General features: G+C 39.5%; 1 protein-coding gene across 2 annotated transcripts in view; it reads right to left on the bottom strand.

Annotated features, from left to right (window-relative positions):
- Window positions 1-3,441: 3,441 nt before the first annotated feature.
- Window positions 3,442-18,650, bottom strand: part of nudcd1 (NudC domain containing 1) — a 130,312-nt gene continuing 115,103 nt past the window's right edge. For both annotated transcript variants that reach the window (XM_060824224.1, XM_060824225.1), the window contains 2 exons: window positions 6,618-6,774; window positions 3,442-4,864 (listed from right to left, as the gene is read on the bottom strand). In XM_060824224.1, coding sequence (XP_060680207.1) covers window positions 4,566-4,864; window positions 6,618-6,774 — 456 coding nt within the window. In that variant the 3' untranslated portion in view covers window positions 3,442-4,565. The remainder of the gene's footprint in view (window positions 4,865-6,617; window positions 6,775-18,650) is intronic.

Below are 18,650 nucleotides of genomic sequence, written 5' to 3'. Positions count from 1 at the left end.
TCGCATCACTCTCACTGAGTCACCTTGAATGGCTTTTGTGTAATTAGGTGTGGTTAATACAGATTTCAGGCTGTCAAATGCCTTCTGATAACCTGCTATCCACTGAAACTTCTTGCCTTTCTTTAGCAATTCAGTGAGTGGGGCAGCTGACCAGCTATCCTAACCTGATTGAGTCTCATTTGCCAGCACTTGACCCATATCCCTCTAAACCCTTCCTATTCATGTCCCCTCCCAGGTGCCTTTAAATGTTGTAACTGTACCAACCTCCACCACCCTCTACATGAAACAGGAGTTCGCACTACTTTAGGAAGTAAACTTTTGAACTCCTCCAAAATAATTGTCTAAGAGCATCATAGGTTTGCTCTATTTTTAATGCCCCTTTCCACCTATCAAAATTATTTTATTTGATCCTTTCAAACTCAAATGTAGGTTTGACCAAGGTCCCTCCTTAGATTCCTGGAACACTGTCTGTAGGCTTCTGGCAGAAGCTCATACGTACTGATGATTTTCTTCACCTTCTCATATGCCCCAGATACCTCTTCGGATAGTGTTGTGAATACCCCACTATCTCTACCATCAGCCTTCATCTCCATTGTTTTAAGCTGACCTCTCCTGTCTAAGTTCCAATTTCTAAAGTTCAAACTCCCTCTTTCTTCCTTTCCTCATTCCTCTGCTTCTAATCGCAATTCAAACTATTTCATTTCTGTTGCCCTTTCCTTATCTTTTGCCTCTAACTCAATCTGCTTAATTTTCAATTGAATTTCAGCCATCTCTAAAGATTCTGTAAGTGTTTCCAGCAAATTTAAATGTTGAGCTAGTCATAATTAATTGCTCGTTTCCTTATGGAAGGAGACAACTCCAACCCCAGCTTATCTGCTAATTCCAGCAGCTTGGTCTTAAATCACTTTTTGCAAAACCCCCAAAGTGACATCTTCCACCCCTAGAAAATTCAAATGGATTAAAAAAGCCATTGCTATCCCAAGCACTGTTAAAACCAACCAAAGGCACAAAACATCTGGAACAAAAGGCACTAAACACCTGCCACTCGCAGCCTTTGAGCCCAACAACCTTAACCCCAATTTAAATCTATAGCACAAATTCCGCAGAGAGCCCTATGCGGGAGACTATTATGGACCAGGGCAGACCCCCTCAAAACATTTAAAGAAAGTAGCCTGTACCCTATTTTGCTTCTTGTTTTAAGCAGGTGTAAAGTGGATATTCCAGGAGTGATGCAGCTGACCCAACCACTCAGTTTTACACAAAACAATTTATTTGCAAGATTACTGAATGAAACACAAAAAAGAACTGGATTTAGAATAACTTAGCGAGCCAAAAACCCAGCAGATTATCCTAGTTAAATGATGCTGTTCCAAATGCTTGTGACAATTCTCATAAACACCCCTTGGCAAAAAAGGTAAAATCAAACAGAGTCTTACAGGAGAGATGTCAGAGAGACGGAGACCAGCATGGATCTGCTTCTTTGGGTCCAGCAGTTTCACAACTGACTGCTTGTTAAAATCAAACTAAACCCAAACTAGAGAAAATCTGAACAGAGAACCAGCCACTCCCCTTTCATTGTACAAGTGATTTTTTCTAAAAATGTTTAAGACCCTTTGCTTGAGCAAGTATCTATTAGTTAGAACTAAATTGGCCCTAAAACCTTTCAAAGCTAGACCTCACAGAGTCAGTGTTTGTGACCTCTCTGAAATAAAAACTGAGGGCAACACAAGGAGCATCATCACAGTACCTATACTCTTCACGTCAACCATTCCACATTTATAATCCCTCACTAGTATAGTTAACACTAAGCTATCCTCTGAAATGGCTTAGCCAGCACTTATTGGGATAAATAGGAATGGACAATAATTGTCAGTCTCACAGACATCCTCAGAATGTATACAGCAGAGTAGGGACTGTTGTCACTAGTATTGAGGTTTCTTTATCCACACTGTAACCTCAGAACATAGATGGCATCAAGACGGTCATTTTTTCAAAGTAAAATTGGTGAGACAAAGACCTCTAAACTCTTCCAAACCAGCTCCTTCTGTGGTTTCAGTGAAACATCAGAGCCAAATTCTTCAATTTGAGATGTTACAGGCCACTCTTAGGTGAGAGAAGTTCCTCCCTGTAAGATTTATTAGTGACTCTTAAAATTATGGCACCCTTTCTTTATATCTAACTAACATCCTAGCAAGAGTGAATAAAATCTGTACACCTAGATTTTTTTGATTCTTAAGTAAATATCTACTTTTCAAAGAGTAATGTTACTCTTATAATTGCATGCCAAGTAATATATTAGATTGACGAATGCAAAAGGAGCCTGGGACTTTCCAAAAAAAAACTGTCAGAATTCTGACTTTATCAGGTTGTACTGTTCGTGATGAAGTGTTTGTGGACACTGACATAATGAAAATGTTTCCACCAATTAAAGTTGTAAGATATAAATAGCAACTTGTAAAGTTCAGGGGCTAACTTATGACCAGGTGGATTGGAATCCGAGGCAGGAGAAAACTATCTATGCAAATGATGTGTGCATGTCTGGCCTCAAGAAGAGGCCCATGAGCTCTCAAATTTAACAACTTGGCTCTGATGTCTCAATGAAATTATAGAAGCAGATGGTTTGGATAATTGGAGGTCAAGAAGTCTATCTGCTACTAATTTTACTTCGAAAATGCAAGAGTGTGTGGATGCTGACTGTCTGCAATGTGGGTAAAGGAACCTTAACACCACTGTCAATATTCCCTATCTTTCTGTATTCATCCTGTCAATTTTGCTGACAATAACCATTCCTATTTTTCCACACTGGCTGGCTGAGCTATTTGAGAAGAAAACTGAGTTACCTGTATTAGTGAAGGAATGAAGTCATACACATAAGAACCAGAACATATACGGAGAGGTTTCCTTTCTTAAAGAACCATAGTTACCAGCAGGAATTTTATGGCAATCAGCTAGTTTGACACTCAGCCTAGGTAATTCATGCTGGAATATGGTCACACAAGTGAAATTTACAAACTAGTTAATGAGATGATAAAACAGAGACCCGGTTTTTGGAACAATGAAGGAGGATAAATTCTCATCAGGGCTCCAGAAAACTGTTCAGTTGATGGTCTGGGATCTATGGTGCTCAATTAAAACAATGAGATAGGCATACAAGAACTTGAGTTGATATGGCATCCAAAGGTCAATATCAGCAACCATGCAGTACTCCCTTAATATACCAACTATTGATAAATCTAGATTATGAAACTTACAAAACACAAGCTTTCCCTTGAGTCAAATTTGCTGAAATCAGAAATTCAATGTTTGAGCAATTAAAACTCTTTTAAAGGGGCTGTAAACATTTTGATACTTTTGGGTTAAATTACACCACATTGTGTTCGAGGTATATACACACATAGGGTAATATTGTGTTGGGCTTTCAGAAGCACAGTCCACACAGTCTACATTTAAAACATATCGTTGCTTTATTGTCCAAAAATACTAATGGTTAATGGTCAGTATTGAAGTTGCTGGCTATGACATCAGCAACTCAAATCTCAACATGATGCATTGAGTCAGGAACATACATAAATAGAAAAAAACCCATAAATAAAAACAAAATGCTGGAAACTTGCAACTGATCAGTCATCTATCAAAAACCTTAAATCTTTCACTTTCCACAAATGCTAATAGATCTGCAGAGAATTTCCAATACTTGATGTTTTTATTTCAGATTTCCCAATCTGCAGTTATTTTGCTTATGTAACACCTCACCCAGGATCTTCAGTGCAGTTAAACCCTTCTGATCACTCTTGGTTTGGGAGTACAGTCAGTGCTAAACACCAACTGTAGTTGAATAAAGCTAGTTGCTTGTTATTGTATTATAAGTAGTTTAGTTTATTTGCAATCATCAACATAGTCATATAGCAGATTATGGTCAAAACAAGAATATCAATGTCTCACAAACACATCCACTATAAACAGTGGGGACTGTATGTCCATACATCAGTAGAACACTGCATTTTGTTGGAAGTTCAGGTGACAGTGAGTTGACAGTATCCTGGCTATGTGGCAGGGAAAGCTCTGCTGTTCTCTTTCATTGCTTCCAATAATCCTTTGTGCAGATCGAGGCCATTTTGAACGTGCATCATGTGGGCAGGAGCTCAGGAAAGCCAGCTGATAAATCTCCAGAGCTGTATGGAGGTTGCACACAACATGTCCAGATCAGCACTTATTTCACAAGTGCTGCCTAATGTTCATTGCTAGAAGAAAACTATGCTTTGACACAGAAACATTTCAAATATTGCTTTTTGTTACAAACTGAAATATTATGCTTAGATCTCAAAGTATGAAGCCATTTTTAATTATGCATTGCCAAGTCATGTTATTAATGTAGCACAATCTGCCACATCTGTGCAGAAATCTGTTCAAAGTAATAGAAAGCTGTTATAATTCTGGGGTAACTAGGACTGTACAAACAGGTAACACAATGCGTTTTGTAACTCGTGGGAAGTTAATCTAAACTATAACTATTAATAAACCATTTTACATGGCATCCTGAAATCCTTTGACCTATTGCATTGAATTCACTCAGAGATGTCTGTATTCACTTTAATTATAAACAAGTTTTTTCTTGTCAAAACAAACAGCCTCTCATTAGTAGCTTGAAAACCCAATACAGGATCATTTGTTTCCAAGCTGGCAACCTGTTGCTTGGCAACCTGCCCTACATGTCTAGCTTCCTTTCGGTTGTAAAGTACTGTTTGAACAGGCGCAGGCTGCCGGTAAATGAAGACTCGACGGAAGCATTCACAGAGAGCAGCATAGGAATAGTTTGGAGCACAAGTTGAAAATTTCTTCTCACGTTTAGATGCCTGAACATAGCCTAGAACAAGACAAGGTTTACAGTTTATTAACCTGTCCATTGTTTAGAAGAAAAGCCTTACGTTTAAATAGTGTCTTTCACTACCAATACAAGTACATTCCAAAGTGTAATCATCGTTGTAATGTAGGAACATGGCAATCAGTTTGCACACAGCAAAATCACACAAACAGTCACATGATAATAGTCAGATGATTCTGGTGTGATGTTGATGGATGGATAAACACTGGTCACAATGGTAAGAGCCCCTCAGACCTTTTGTGAAAGAGTACAATGGGAATTTTTTTTAATGGTCAGATAAGACCTTGTTTAAAATCAATGTGATTTCTGACAGCATTGCAAAAATAGATTAGCACAGCTAGATTATGTGTTCAAGTCTCTGGAATGAGACCTAAACCCACAACCTTTCACAATATTGACATGATATGTTTTTAAATCAAGGCTAAGAACAACAACAACAATGGCCCACATTGTGGACGACAGTGAAGAGTACAGGAAAACCAGTAGCAGTCACTGCACCAGGCGAAGCTTGGGTGTCTAGCAGGGAGTAAAGACTGAGCAAGTTGAGTTTCACAAGGTTCCGATGAATCCTCTTCATTCAGAGGCAGTAAAGGCTCAGTTGAGTATGTTCAAGACTAAGACTGATAAATTTCTACATTTAAAATACATCATGAATATTGAGAAAGTTCAAGAACATGTTAAAGTAGGTGATCAGCCATGATTGCACTGAATGGCAGATTGGACTGGAAGGAATAAATGGCTACTCTTTCTATTTCTTATGGGATTCTAATAAAGCAGGAGACTGCATGGTGATGCTGTATTTCAGCACAATGAGCACACTGGAGAAGAAATGGCATAAGGAAGTGTAATGTAACAGGAATTAGGATGGGGGAAGGAGATGTACAGACAGATGATCAAACTAGTGAGAGTAAGATGGTGGTAAATAGCAACGAGGAAAACCTAAGGTTACAAGATGATAGAGATATGCTGGCCAGATGAACTGAACAATGATAAGTGGACCAAGCACCATACGCAATCAAAATCAGGCGATTGAAGTATGACGTGCCCATGTCAAAAATTCCAATCGGAGTCTTTGACCAGCTACAAGACAGAACTTCAAAACTTCAGGTGAGGATTTTTTTTTATTTTTAAAAGGATCTTCAAAGTGCACGAAGGAAACAGGGCAAAGGAACAACGCAGCAAGCAAAAGTTTGATAATCGGTTTTTTTTTGGGGGAAACAATAAGATAATTAGACAAAGTAAAAAGAAAGGTTAAAAAAGGACATTAATATTCATTTAAGTGTATCACTAAGCTTGGAATTACAGCAATAAAACAATCCCTGACATGAAGCTATAATAGCCATTCTTATCTCAATGTCAAAGCTGACAACCAAAACAACAGCAGTGGCCTAGGGAGAAAGCATCTTCCTGGAGTGGCTATCAATCCTGGAGTTATTAATGCTGATGCTTATTAATGTCATGCAACTTCAAATGTGGTGCCTCCCTCTGAACTGATTTCAAACATCCCATTGTACAGAACATGAGGATATGTCTCAAACACAGCTTTACTGCATTTACTATTAATAGCAACCTAACATGGAAAAATAACAATGCAACACAACACCTGGAAGAGGAAAACAAAATGAACAAACAATTACAGCTTGTTAAAAGATGTGAAGACTTCATGCACCAGATACTACCCAACAAACTGACTCGCAAAAGTTCACATGCAGCATGCTCACAATTCATGTCTTACCTAAAGCATTGAATGTCCCAATGTGCTCCCACATGTTGTCCTGTTGTGGGTGTGGTTGCCATAGAAGTGCATCAACATCGTGGCGTAGACAGAAGCAGGGCATCTCAGCTGGATCCACCACTGCTGTGAACAGATACTGGTGACTGCTCAGATTAACCTGAAAATCAAAATTTAAAACATGCTCAAAACATTTTTAAACTGAGAACGGGAAGGTTCTGCAATGACCAGGAGCTTTGTTGATCCAGTTTTCGATATTTATTGAAAGACATGAACGTCCATGCCTTATATCAATAACTTGTCAGTCATTACCACGTTAATCTTTGAGGAAAAAAAACATCTTACATCAATATTGATAGAGGTACCACATACACTCAATTTAATAGTCGACCTCATGTAAAAGTCAACTCCAGTTCTTCACAGATAACAGATCAATGTTTATGAGTCAGTGTGACGGCCGTCACATCCCACTCTAGCTTTCCAGTTTGCCGGTTATTCTGCTCTGCTCCCAGACTTGCAGCCTGCTGGCTGTTGTGTTCTGTTCTGGGTTTTCAGGATTACTCTAAATTGTTTTCCTTTCTTTACTTGCTTAGAGATCAATTGGGCTTCTGCTAATGACACAGTATGAATTTTGATGGGCATTAATTTCAGCCCCTCAAAAGTACTACCCATGTAATAGGTGACCCCATAAATTTAACCTTAAAAAGTAACCACAAAAACTCAACCTTTACTCAAGTACCATATATGATATTCATATTGGCATTGGAATAACTTTGATTCTCTAACAGTTTTTTGAATACATTTTATATCGTCTTTGGAATTTATTAATTACTGTGAACTATTATACTTTAAATGCAAGGCTCATCAATCAATAGCTTTCATACCTAGCAAACTTCAGCCAGAGGTGTTGAGTAGATGATTCATCATGGTCTCCTCCAGAGGTACTCATCACAAATGCCAGTCTTCAGCCAGACAATTTCAAGAAACAGGTGAAGACAGTAGACACAATAAAAATAAATACTATTGGCTTCCGACAAAATCCCTGTTCTAGTACTGAAGATCTCTGCTCCCGAACCAGCTGCAATTCTTACCAAGCTGTTCCAGTAAGTGGACTATACTGGCAACATGGAAAATTGGTCAGGTATGTCCTGTGCACAAATCCAATCCAGCTAATTGTGGCCCATCAGAATATTCTCATCATCAGTGAATCAATAGAAAATGTTGACAACATTGTGATCAATTGGCACTGACCTAGCAAAAATCTGCTCACAGATGCTCAATTTGGGTTCTGCCAGGATCTCTCAGCTCCTGAACTCAGCACAACCCTGGCCCGAAGATGGTACAAAAAAAAACTCAACTGATGAGGAGAGAAGCTAGTGACTGCCTTTAACAAAAGGGCAGCATCTGTCTATCTCATCAAGAAGCCCTAGCAATATTAACATTTATCAGAGTCAGAGGGAAAACTACCCACTGTTTAGAGTCATATCGAGCACAAAGAAAGATAGTTGTGACTGGAGGAGGTCAATCACTTCAGTGTCAGGTCACTGCTGCAGAAGTCTCTCAAGTTGGTGTCATGGGTCCAATCATCTCAGGTTAATTCAATTACTTTCCCCTCCGCCATAAGGTCAGAAGTGGAGATGATTGCTAACGACAGCGAATGTTTAACACCTCTCATGGCTTCTCAGATACAGAAGCAGTCTGAGTTGATATCACAAAACTGCAGACATGTTACACTGCAGAATACCGCCATTCGGCTTCCCAATAAGCATTATGACGTATCCCTCACTTAACTCTGCATTTTCTCTGCACTGTTGTATATATTGTTTATATTCAAATGCCCTTTCAAAGGTCTCAACTGATTAGATTAGATTACCTGCAGTATGGAAACAGGCAATTTAGCCCAAGTCCACACCGACCCTCTGAAGAGTAATCCACTCAGACCCATTCCCCTACCCTATATTTACCCGACTAATGCACCTCACACAATAGGCAATTTAACATGACCAATTCACCTGACCTGCACATCTTTGGATTGTGGGAGGAAACCGGAGCACCGGAGGAAATCCATGCAGACACAGGGAGAATTTGCAAACTCCAGACAGTCGCCTGAGACAGGAATTAAATCCGGGTCCCTGGTGCTGTGAGGCAGCAGTGCTAACCACTGAGCCACCGTGCCTCCCAGGTACAGTAACCTGATCCTAAACATTTGTTGTGAAGTGTTTTTCTCAGTGTCAGGGACACAGGTTTGGTTCCAGCTCTGGGTGACTGTGAGGAGTTTGCACATTCCCCCAGTGTCTGCGTAGAGTTCCTGTGGGTAAACTAATTTGCTCCCACAGTCCACAGATGTGCAGGTTAGGTGCACTGGCCATGCTAAATTGCTCCATAGCATCCAGGAACGTGCAGACTAGGTGGATTAGCCATGGTAAGTGCGCGGTTACGGGAAGAGGGTGGGAGGTGGGTCTGGGTTGGATACTCTTTGGAGGATTGGTGGAGACTCAAATGGACTGAACGATCTCTTTTTTGTGCTGTAGGGATTCTATATCCTCATGCTCTAAATCCTTTTATGAGGGGAGCAGATTTTCTCTACCTACTCCAACCAGAATTCCCATGATATTGAAAACTTCTATCAGCTCTCCACCTTTATAGGTAGCTATAAAGAAAAGATTATCAGAGTAAACTAGTTCAGAATATAAAGACAGATAGAAAATGTTTCTACAAATATTTAAAATGAAATAGTGTGGTTCAGGTAAACATTGATCCCTTAGAGGATGAGAAGTGGAATTTAGTAATGGGATATGAGGGAATGGTGAAGCATTGAACAGGTATTTTGTGTCGGTCTTCACAGTGGAGAGCATAAATAACATGCCAATAATTGACAAGGAGATTAAGGCAGGTAGGGACCTAGAAATTATCACAAGAGGCAGTGTTGGACAAACTAATGGAGCTAAAGGTAGTCCAGTTTCCTGGCCCTGATGGAATGCATCCCAGGGTATTAAAAAAGATGGTGGGAGAAATAGCAAATATTCTTGTGGTAATTATCAAATTCGGTGGACTCTGGGGCAGTTCCAGCAGATTGGAAAACAACAAACACGACACCACTGGTTAAAAAACTGGTAGACAAAAGATGGGGAATTATAGACCAGTTAGCTTAACTTCTTTAATGGGTAAAATGCTTGAATCTATTATCAAGGAAGAAATAGCAAGACATTTAGATAGAGATTGTTCCATTTGGCAGACGCAGCATGGGTACATGAAAGACAGGTGATGTTGAACTAATCTACTGAAATTCAATTACCAGCAGTGGACAACAGGGATCCAGAGATTTCCAAAAGGCATGCGACAAGATGCCACATAAAAGGCTGCCGTGTAAAGTTAACATGCAAGGCATTACAGGTAATGTATTAGCATGGATAGAGAATTGATTAACTAACAGGTAGCCAAGCGTGGGGATAAATCAGTGTTTTTCTAGTTGGTGATCAATGACTAGTGGTTTGCCTCAGGGATCAGTCTTGGGACCACAACTTACTTGGATGATTTGGAATTGGGGATCACATGCAGTGTATCAAAGCTTGCAGATGACACTAAGATTAGTAGCAGAGCAGAGAACTGTGAAACTTTGGAGGGGGCCATAGTGAGTGGGCAAAAGTCTGGCAGATGCAGCACAATGTTAATAAATGTGAAGTCATCCATTTTGGTAGAAATAACAGTTAAAAAGAACTATTATTCAAATGCAGATGTGCAGAGGGACCTGGGTGTCCTTGTGCGTGAATCACAGAAAGTTGGCCTGCAGGTGCAGCAGGTAATTAAAGCAAATGGAATTTTGTCCTTCATTGCTAAAGGGATTGAGTTTAAAAGCAAGCAGTTTATGTTGCAGCTGTACAGGGTGCTGGTGAGGCCACATGCAGTAGGAAGACTGCATGCATTTTTGGCTTCCTTCCTTGAGAAAGGATGTACTAGCACTAGAGGGGGTGCAGAGGAGGTTGATTCTGGTGTTGAGGGGGTTAGCTTATGAATAGAGACGGAGTCGATTGGGATTATATTATTTGGAGTTGGGGGGGCGGATCTTACAGAAGCATATGAAATTATGAAGGGGAATAGATAAGACAGAAGTAGAGAGGATGTTTCCACTGGCAGGTGAAATTAAGACAAGAGGGCATAGCCTCAAAATTAAGGGGAGCAGATTTAGGACTGAATTGAGAAAGAACTGCTTCACCCAGAGAGTTGTGAATCTGCAGAATTCTCTGCCCAGTGAAATAGTTGAGACTTCCTCATTGAATGCTTTCAATGCTAAGATAGGTAATTTTTTGAACAGTAATGGAATTAAGGGTTATGGTCAGAGGGTGGGTAAGTGGAGTTGAGGCCACGAAAACATCAGGTATGATCTTTACTGAATGGCACAGGAAATTGGCCATCTTACTGATGGCCTACTCCTTCTCCTAGTTCTTTTGTCCTTCTTCTCTCCAAGGAGAGCATCCAAACCTTTCCAATCTATCATCTTAACTAAATTCCTTGCAACCAAGCCTGTAAACCTCTTCTGCACTCTTTAATACCTTCACTCCTTCAGTAATTGCGGCACTCAGATCTCCACACAATACTCCAGCTCAGGTCTAACAAGTATCGCGTGCAAGTTCCAAATAAGCAACTGTTCTTGTACTCCATGTCCCGATTTACAAATTCCAGCATATTGTACATTTTACTGCACCAGCCCTGCACACACTTACACACTCTGCTCCTGCATATCTTAATGACTGGACCTGATTGAATGCAGCCCATTGTTCAGCTAAAGTCTTCCTGCTAAACCATTGCTCCAGTCTCTCCTGTCCAGCTCCATACTTGCCCTACTGGAAAATCAGAGTTGATAAAATGTGGAGCTGGCAAAAGCACAGCAGGTCAAGCAGCATCAGAAGAGGGGAGTCATCGTTTCAGGTAGGACCCTTCATCAGGACTCGAAAATCAGCTCTTACCCACTTTATTAGTTTTATTCTGGATCCCCTCCTGTCCTTTTCTACTGTCATTATAAAACTCAACAGTTCAATGATCACTGTCTCTTACATGCTCACACCTGCCCCCCCCACCCTCAATAACAGATCTACTTGACCTAGCTCATTTCTATGAACCAGGTCCAACAGTGCATCAGTTTTTGTTGCACTGGAATCATACTGCTATACAAAGTTTTTCTTAACACAATCTAGGAATGTTTGCCTCTTTCCATCCTTTACACTACATTGCAGAGTCTAAATTCAGGTAAAGTCTCTCATTTCAACTACTCTAAAACATTGGTATGTCCTTGCAAGTTTTCTGTAGATTTGTTCCCCTACAGCATTCCAACTAGCTGATGATCTGTAGCTCACACAGAGCAATGTAATTGCACCCTTTATGTTTCTTAGCTCCAGCTAGATAGAATTCAAAGATAGAATCAATCAGACATCCAGTTTCTCCAGCAATGTAATGCTCTCTCTAAGCAACACAGCTCCCCCTCCTCCTTTCCTTCCTATTTTAATCTTTTCTTATACCTAGCCTTGCCCTTGATTGAGTCAGGTATCTGCGAACAGCATATCATTGCATTTCCACAGGGCAATCTTGGCCTCTTTAATCTTATTTATTATATTCTGTACATTCTCACAGATGCACAATAACCATGATTTAGACATCACTACTTTATCTCTTATTCCAACTTTACCCATTGACTTTCTATTCTCTTATACTAGTGCAGTGGTATTTTGTGCACCAAAGGATTTGTTTCTAAATCCTCCCTTGGTTCCCATACCCCTGCCGAGTTAGTTGAAGTTATTTCAACAGCACTAGGAAACTGTCCTGCAAGGAACTGAGTCCCAGCTCCTTTCAGATGCAGCCTGTCTAACTTGTACTGATGCCAGATTTTTCAGAGCCAGTTCCAGTATCACAGGAATTCAAAATTCTACCCTCTGCACCATATTTCCATCACCATATTCATCTGATACATCTTACTGTTCTGTACTCACTGGCATATAGCACTAAGAGTAATCCAGAAATTACTACAGTTGAGGCCCTGCTGACTAATTTTTATCTATCTCACTAAATTCAAATTGCAAGGCCATATTGTCTTTCCTAACTAGGTCACTGGTAGCAATGTAGACAATGATCTCTTGCTGTTTAACCTTCAACAATGGATTGCCCTGTAATATTCCGTAATCCTTTTAGTTAACAAGGTGATGTTTCAAGCACACAATGCAGCAGAATTGGTTTTAATCATTAAAATGATGTAAAATAGAAGAAACCAAGCAATTTACATAAAATATAATTTGAAAGATTCCAAAACAAAGTATAATCCAGTACCACATTTCACAGTTCTCAAAATACCAGAAAGAATTCCTGACTCTAACACCTAGAGGCTTGTTTCACTTCCCAGTCTTGAAAATTTCATAACCTTCTCTTTGGTTATTCACACAATGGAGTTTAGAGACTTTCTCAGCTTCAAATAACCCTTTCAGAGTTCGAACGTAACACTTCTAGTCTTGACCTTTCAAACTAAAACTGTTTCTACTGATGTTAACTTATTTCTTAACTGTTATGAACTAACTCTTTTCTCCAGAGAAACAGTTCTTACATTTGGCTTCAAACAAGACTTTTGCAATCTAAAACCAAAAACCTTCCAACCCATAGATTAATCCACTAAGAAAATCTATTCCCGATTCTTCTAAACTGAAAGCAAGCCAATACTTTTCAATGTTTACTCTGCCCAATCATAAAACTGACAATGCAAACAAATTCCCTTCATTGGTCCTTACCTGAACTGATAAATTAATTTTTAAACACACTACATATGACCTAAATCCAAACTCTAAAACAAAAAATATATAATATATAGGCAGTTCCGGGATGATGCATGTTTCGCCTATAACCTCTCTGAAGAATTAGGGAACGGTATTTTCAAGAACACTTACCTCCATTGACAATAGTGCAATTCCAGCAGGGATCAGTTCATGCACTTTGTTCTGCGCATACACCAAAATGTCCGCACCATTCTGCGCATATGTCAAAGTCTGCTCCATGCTGCGCATATGCCGATGTCAGTGTTTAAGTCTCCGCACTGTTCTGAGCAGGTGTGGTATCAGCACCAGTCTTTGTGCCTTTCTGTGCATGCACTGATATCAACTGCTGATGGTAGCTTTCTGTGAAAGGTACTGTGTATAGGTAGCAGCTTTCTTACATTTTTAAAATACACCGTGTTAAATTTACTTTTGTTTTGTTAATAAACGATTTCAACCTTCATTCAGACTGTGCAATACTTTGCGTTAGAAGTTTGGGTGATGTTTGAGCGACAGAGTGATTTTTTTTTGCTGATCTGCCCCAACCCTATTTTTCCCATTATCATTATTTCTATTAAGCGATTTTCTATTAAGCGAGATGTTGCTGGAACGCAACTACAGCATTGTAGGAGAACTACCTGCACATACATAAAGAAAAAGATTCACACATGTTAGATTACATAGCGCTGAGCAGTTCAGTAAGCAGGGTAACAGTCACCCCACAGTCAGCACATGCTCTTATCATTTTGCATCAGTTTGTCCTTCTCACAATGTCTCTTAACTCGTGCCTGACTTATCCCCACAGCAAGCACACTACCCATGTTTGTCGATAGGCAGAATTCAGAGCAGGCCACATGATGCCCGACCTACTCCCAACCTCCCACTCCCACAAAACGCAATCCTATTAACTTCTTATACATTGCAACATAATAACCAGAGATAGTGTGCTCCAGGATAATCATTGATGGATAATGCTACTTTCCAAATCTATGCTCATAAGTTAGGTACAGAAATTTAATGCAAATCAGTGAAGCTTATAGATGAGAATAAAAGCGGGACAACAAAGCAGGAAGAGACGTTTAAAAGGAGTTAAATGAAATTTACAATGACATAAATCAATGGTATGTGAAATCCAATAGAGGCGAGTGCTTTAAATGCAACAAAAAGTCAAATGACAGAAGTATAGTTTGTATGGTGTAGGTGAAGTAGATTGAGATAAGGACTGGTGAGATTATTCACTAAAGGCATTAAATCACTGCTGAGTGATAGTAAAGGAAGTGGAATGCTTAAATATAGAGCTAGATCAATTAAAGTGGAAAATGTCATTCTATTATCATACAGTTCCTGGGTCAAATCACACCTTGAGTAGCATGTTCAGTTTCAGTTGCAAACACCTTTGAAACCATGGTATTAATGCAGAAGCCGGCCAAGAGACTGATCTCCAGCAGGAAAGGAACTAGAAAAGCTGTCTTGAAAGAAATGATTAAGAGCGCACATTAAGGAATACAACAAAAGTCATGGACGTGGTTAATCTTTCCTCCAGCACTTGTACCATTGCAATTGGCAATAGGAAAAGCATTGTAATGCAGACTACTGAACCGATGTGGAAGCTCTACACAGGGTGAGTCATTCTACCATTAGGGTCAGCATCAGGCGATTCAATTTTCTTTCCAGACTGACTTGAGAAATGTACTTAAGTGATTTACAATTATTATACCTGAAATTGACTGTTTAAATCTTCAAGATACCAAGCAGCACTTAATAGTTCCATCACTAATAACTATACTCTGTTTTATACCAGTTTCATAAATCAAAGGAAATTTTAGATAAACTGCCACATTCGTTACCTCAAAGGATAAAGTTAACATACTAAATGACAAAAATACCTGTGCCTCACACAATGGCCCAGACTTTGCAGTGGCAATGCAGGTGAAACCATTGAGTTTGCCCTCATCAATCTTCTGAAAGTGACAGCATATTTGAGATTCCACAAAACCCGTTAAAATCCAGAAGTTGCTGTCAGTAATTCATTGCCTCTCCATAAGGTGTAATACAACCAAACAGAAATCAAAGAAGTGACACGGTTATTAATTACACTGTAAAATGCATTGAATGAAGTACAACTTGTATTTCAAACAATCAATACTTCATTCTCCACCTTGATCTTTTGAATGTCAAAAGTCATATGACACTAGGTTATAGTCCAACAGGTTTATTTGAAATCACAAGGTTTCGGAGCGCTTCACTTGAAGGAGCAGCGCTCTGAAACCTTGTGATTTCAAAGAAACTTCTTGTACTATAACCTGGTATTTTGCAACTTCTGACTTTGCCCACCCTAGTCCAACACTGGCACCTCCACATCGCGCTTCTGAGTCTCCTAAACAATTATTTTGTTTTTGTAACAAAATATCTAAAGTTTGTGAAGGTTGTGAAAGTGAAAGTTGTTAGTTTATTTTTCTTCCAGGTTTGCTGACTCTGAAAAACGCAATTGGCTATTTATCCTGCGTGATGTCACTTCTACCTAGCATCTGGAAATTTCCTGAACTTGGCACTGATGAAGCTGATGTCAAGGAGTCTAGTCTACAGGAATGGCTAGATCTTTGTGTGCAGCATGGTGAGGCCAATCATTTCACTGCTGACAAAACCCCCACTGAATTAGAACACAAATAGATTTTAAAAATTGAGCAAACTGGTGTAGGAGATGTTTAAATCTGACAGACGGACCAGCCCTAGCACCACCTGCTGTTGTTGATTGTAGAGGGCAACGGGAATTGTCAGGAGAAGATCCTGTGAAAATAAAGGCTGTCTGATTTGGGATAGGGCAAAAGACGATGGAATTGAGAGTGGTAAAGGAGGATCTCAAAGAGAGAGGGGGCACAGTGTAACTTGTTGGTTGGTGGCACTGATATGATGTGGTGGAATATGGAAAAGCGGACAGTAAGAGGCAGGGGAAGAGAGGGGGAGGATCTTTCTTGAAGACTATGAAGGAGAAAAAGGAATCAAGAACAGCAGACAGATTACCCTAGGATTGTGGGGTGACTAAAGTTTGAAAAAACTAGCAGCGTCTTGATGAATTAATGGTACGTACACACTTAATGCACAGAAAAAAATACAGATTAGGTAGTGGATTGCTACTTAAGATTCCTCAATGCCAAACACATTTTTGAGCTCTAAAAATGAATAAGTACAATTAGATATATTTCAGCCCTCTGTGTTTTGGCTACAGAGAAAACTACAAAAATTAAAACATTAATTGTAAGATAACCCATTTTAAAATCTGAATAAGTCAAACAACGAAGCAATCAATAAACATATGAAAGATTTCAGGCCAGGATCCATTCTATAATTAGGACACATGGTATTGGGGACATAATACTGACTTGGACTGGAAATTGGCTGACTGACAGGAAGCAAAGAGTAGTGATAAACAGGTCCCTTTTGGAATGGAAGGCAGTGACCAGTGGGTTATCACAAGGTTCAGTGCTGGGACCGCAGCTGTTTATAATATACGTTTATGATATAGATGAAGGCATTAAAAGTATTAGCAAATTTGTTGATGACAAAGCTGGGTGGCAGGGTGAAATGTGAGGAGGATGCTATGAGAATACAGGGTGACTTGGATAGGCGAGGTGAGTAGACAAATGCATGGCAGATGCAGTTTAATGTGAATAAATGTGTGGTTATCCACTTTGGTGGCAAGAACAGGAAGGCAGATTACTACCTAAATGGCGTCAAGTTAGGTAAAGAGGAAGTACAATGAGATCTAGGTGTTCTTGTACATCAGTCAATGAAAGCAAGCATGCAGGTACAGCAGGCAGTGAAGAAAGCTAATAGCATGTTGGCCTTCATAACAAGAGGAATTGACTACAGGAGCAAAGAGGTCCTTCTATAACTGTACAGGCCCTGATGAGACCACACCTGGAATACTGTATGCAGTATTGGTCTCCAAATTTGAGGAAGGATATTCAAGCTATTCAGGGAGTGCAGCATAGGTTCACGAGGTCAATTCCTGGAATGGTGGGACTATCATATGTTGAACAATTGGAGCCACTAGGCTTGTACACACTTGAGTTTAGAAGGATGAGAGGGGATCTGATTGAGGCGTATAAGATTATTAAAGGATTAGACACTCTGGAGGCAGGAAGCATGTTTCTGCTGATGGGTGAATCCAGAACCAGAGAACGCAGTTTAAAAATAAGGGGTAGGCCAGTTAGAACAGAGTTGAAGAGAAACTTCTTCACCCAAAGAGTGGTGTGTGTATGGAATGCTCTGCCCCAAAGGCAGCGGAGGCCAAGTCTCTGGATGCTCTCAAAAAAGAGATGGAGAGAGCTCTTAAAGATAGTGGAATCAAGGGTTATGGGGATAAGGCAGGAACAGGATACTGATTGAGGATGATCAGCCATGATCATAATGAATGGTGGTGCTGGCTCGAAGAGCCGAATAGCCTACTCCTGCTCTAATTGTCTAAAATAAAGACAGTTACAAAAACACACAACAGGAAGTTTGAATTATGGGAAATATTCTGACTTCGTTTTATCTTAGGAGGACAACAACGTACTTTGTAAAACAGTTTTATTTGCCTACTAAGATGTAAACTATTCCACTTCAAGCTCAGATACATGAGCATATCTAGAAAGAAAATAACTCGAAAGCACCTCTCACAAACTCAAGATGTTATAAAACTTGCTTTAAAGTCAATAAAGTACTTCTGAAATGTAGTCAGTCATAACATAGGAAATGTCGGCAATTTGTACACAGGAAGTTCCAACAAAAAGCAATGAAATAAATGATCAAATAATGCTTTAGCAACATTGTTTGCGAGATCTGTATTAAATGAGGATGGAGAGGAAGGCATAGCTATTCTTTGAAGTAGTGCAATAGGATCTTTTATATCCTTAAAATTTCACATCTTGAGGTAGCATCTCACAAGATGGTTTCACCCTGGACTTTGTGCTCAAATCTCTGGTGCAGAGCTTAAACTCACTGCCTCTGACTCAGATGCCATTAGCTACCAACTGAGCCAAATCTGGCACTTTACACTAAACCAACCAACCTGTATATTTCTTCTCAGCTAAATCAGGTTCTGCTTAATGCTTTTAATAAGACAAGCCTCATTATTGACTAATAAGTTTGCGGATTGATATATTTGAAAAGTACAGTAAAAAGGTTATGACGTAATTTTGCAAAATTCTCTCAGGTAAATAATTTAATGAATTAATTAAAAATTAATTGAATTTCTAACAATTAA

This window comes from Hemiscyllium ocellatum, chromosome 4 (assembly GCF_020745735.1).
Source record: "Hemiscyllium ocellatum isolate sHemOce1 chromosome 4, sHemOce1.pat.X.cur, whole genome shotgun sequence".
Taxonomy (NCBI): Eukaryota; Metazoa; Chordata; class Chondrichthyes; order Orectolobiformes; family Hemiscylliidae; genus Hemiscyllium; species Hemiscyllium ocellatum.
The sequence above is the reverse complement of the archived record's forward strand: the minus strand, read 5'-3'. Positions and strand labels throughout refer to the sequence as shown.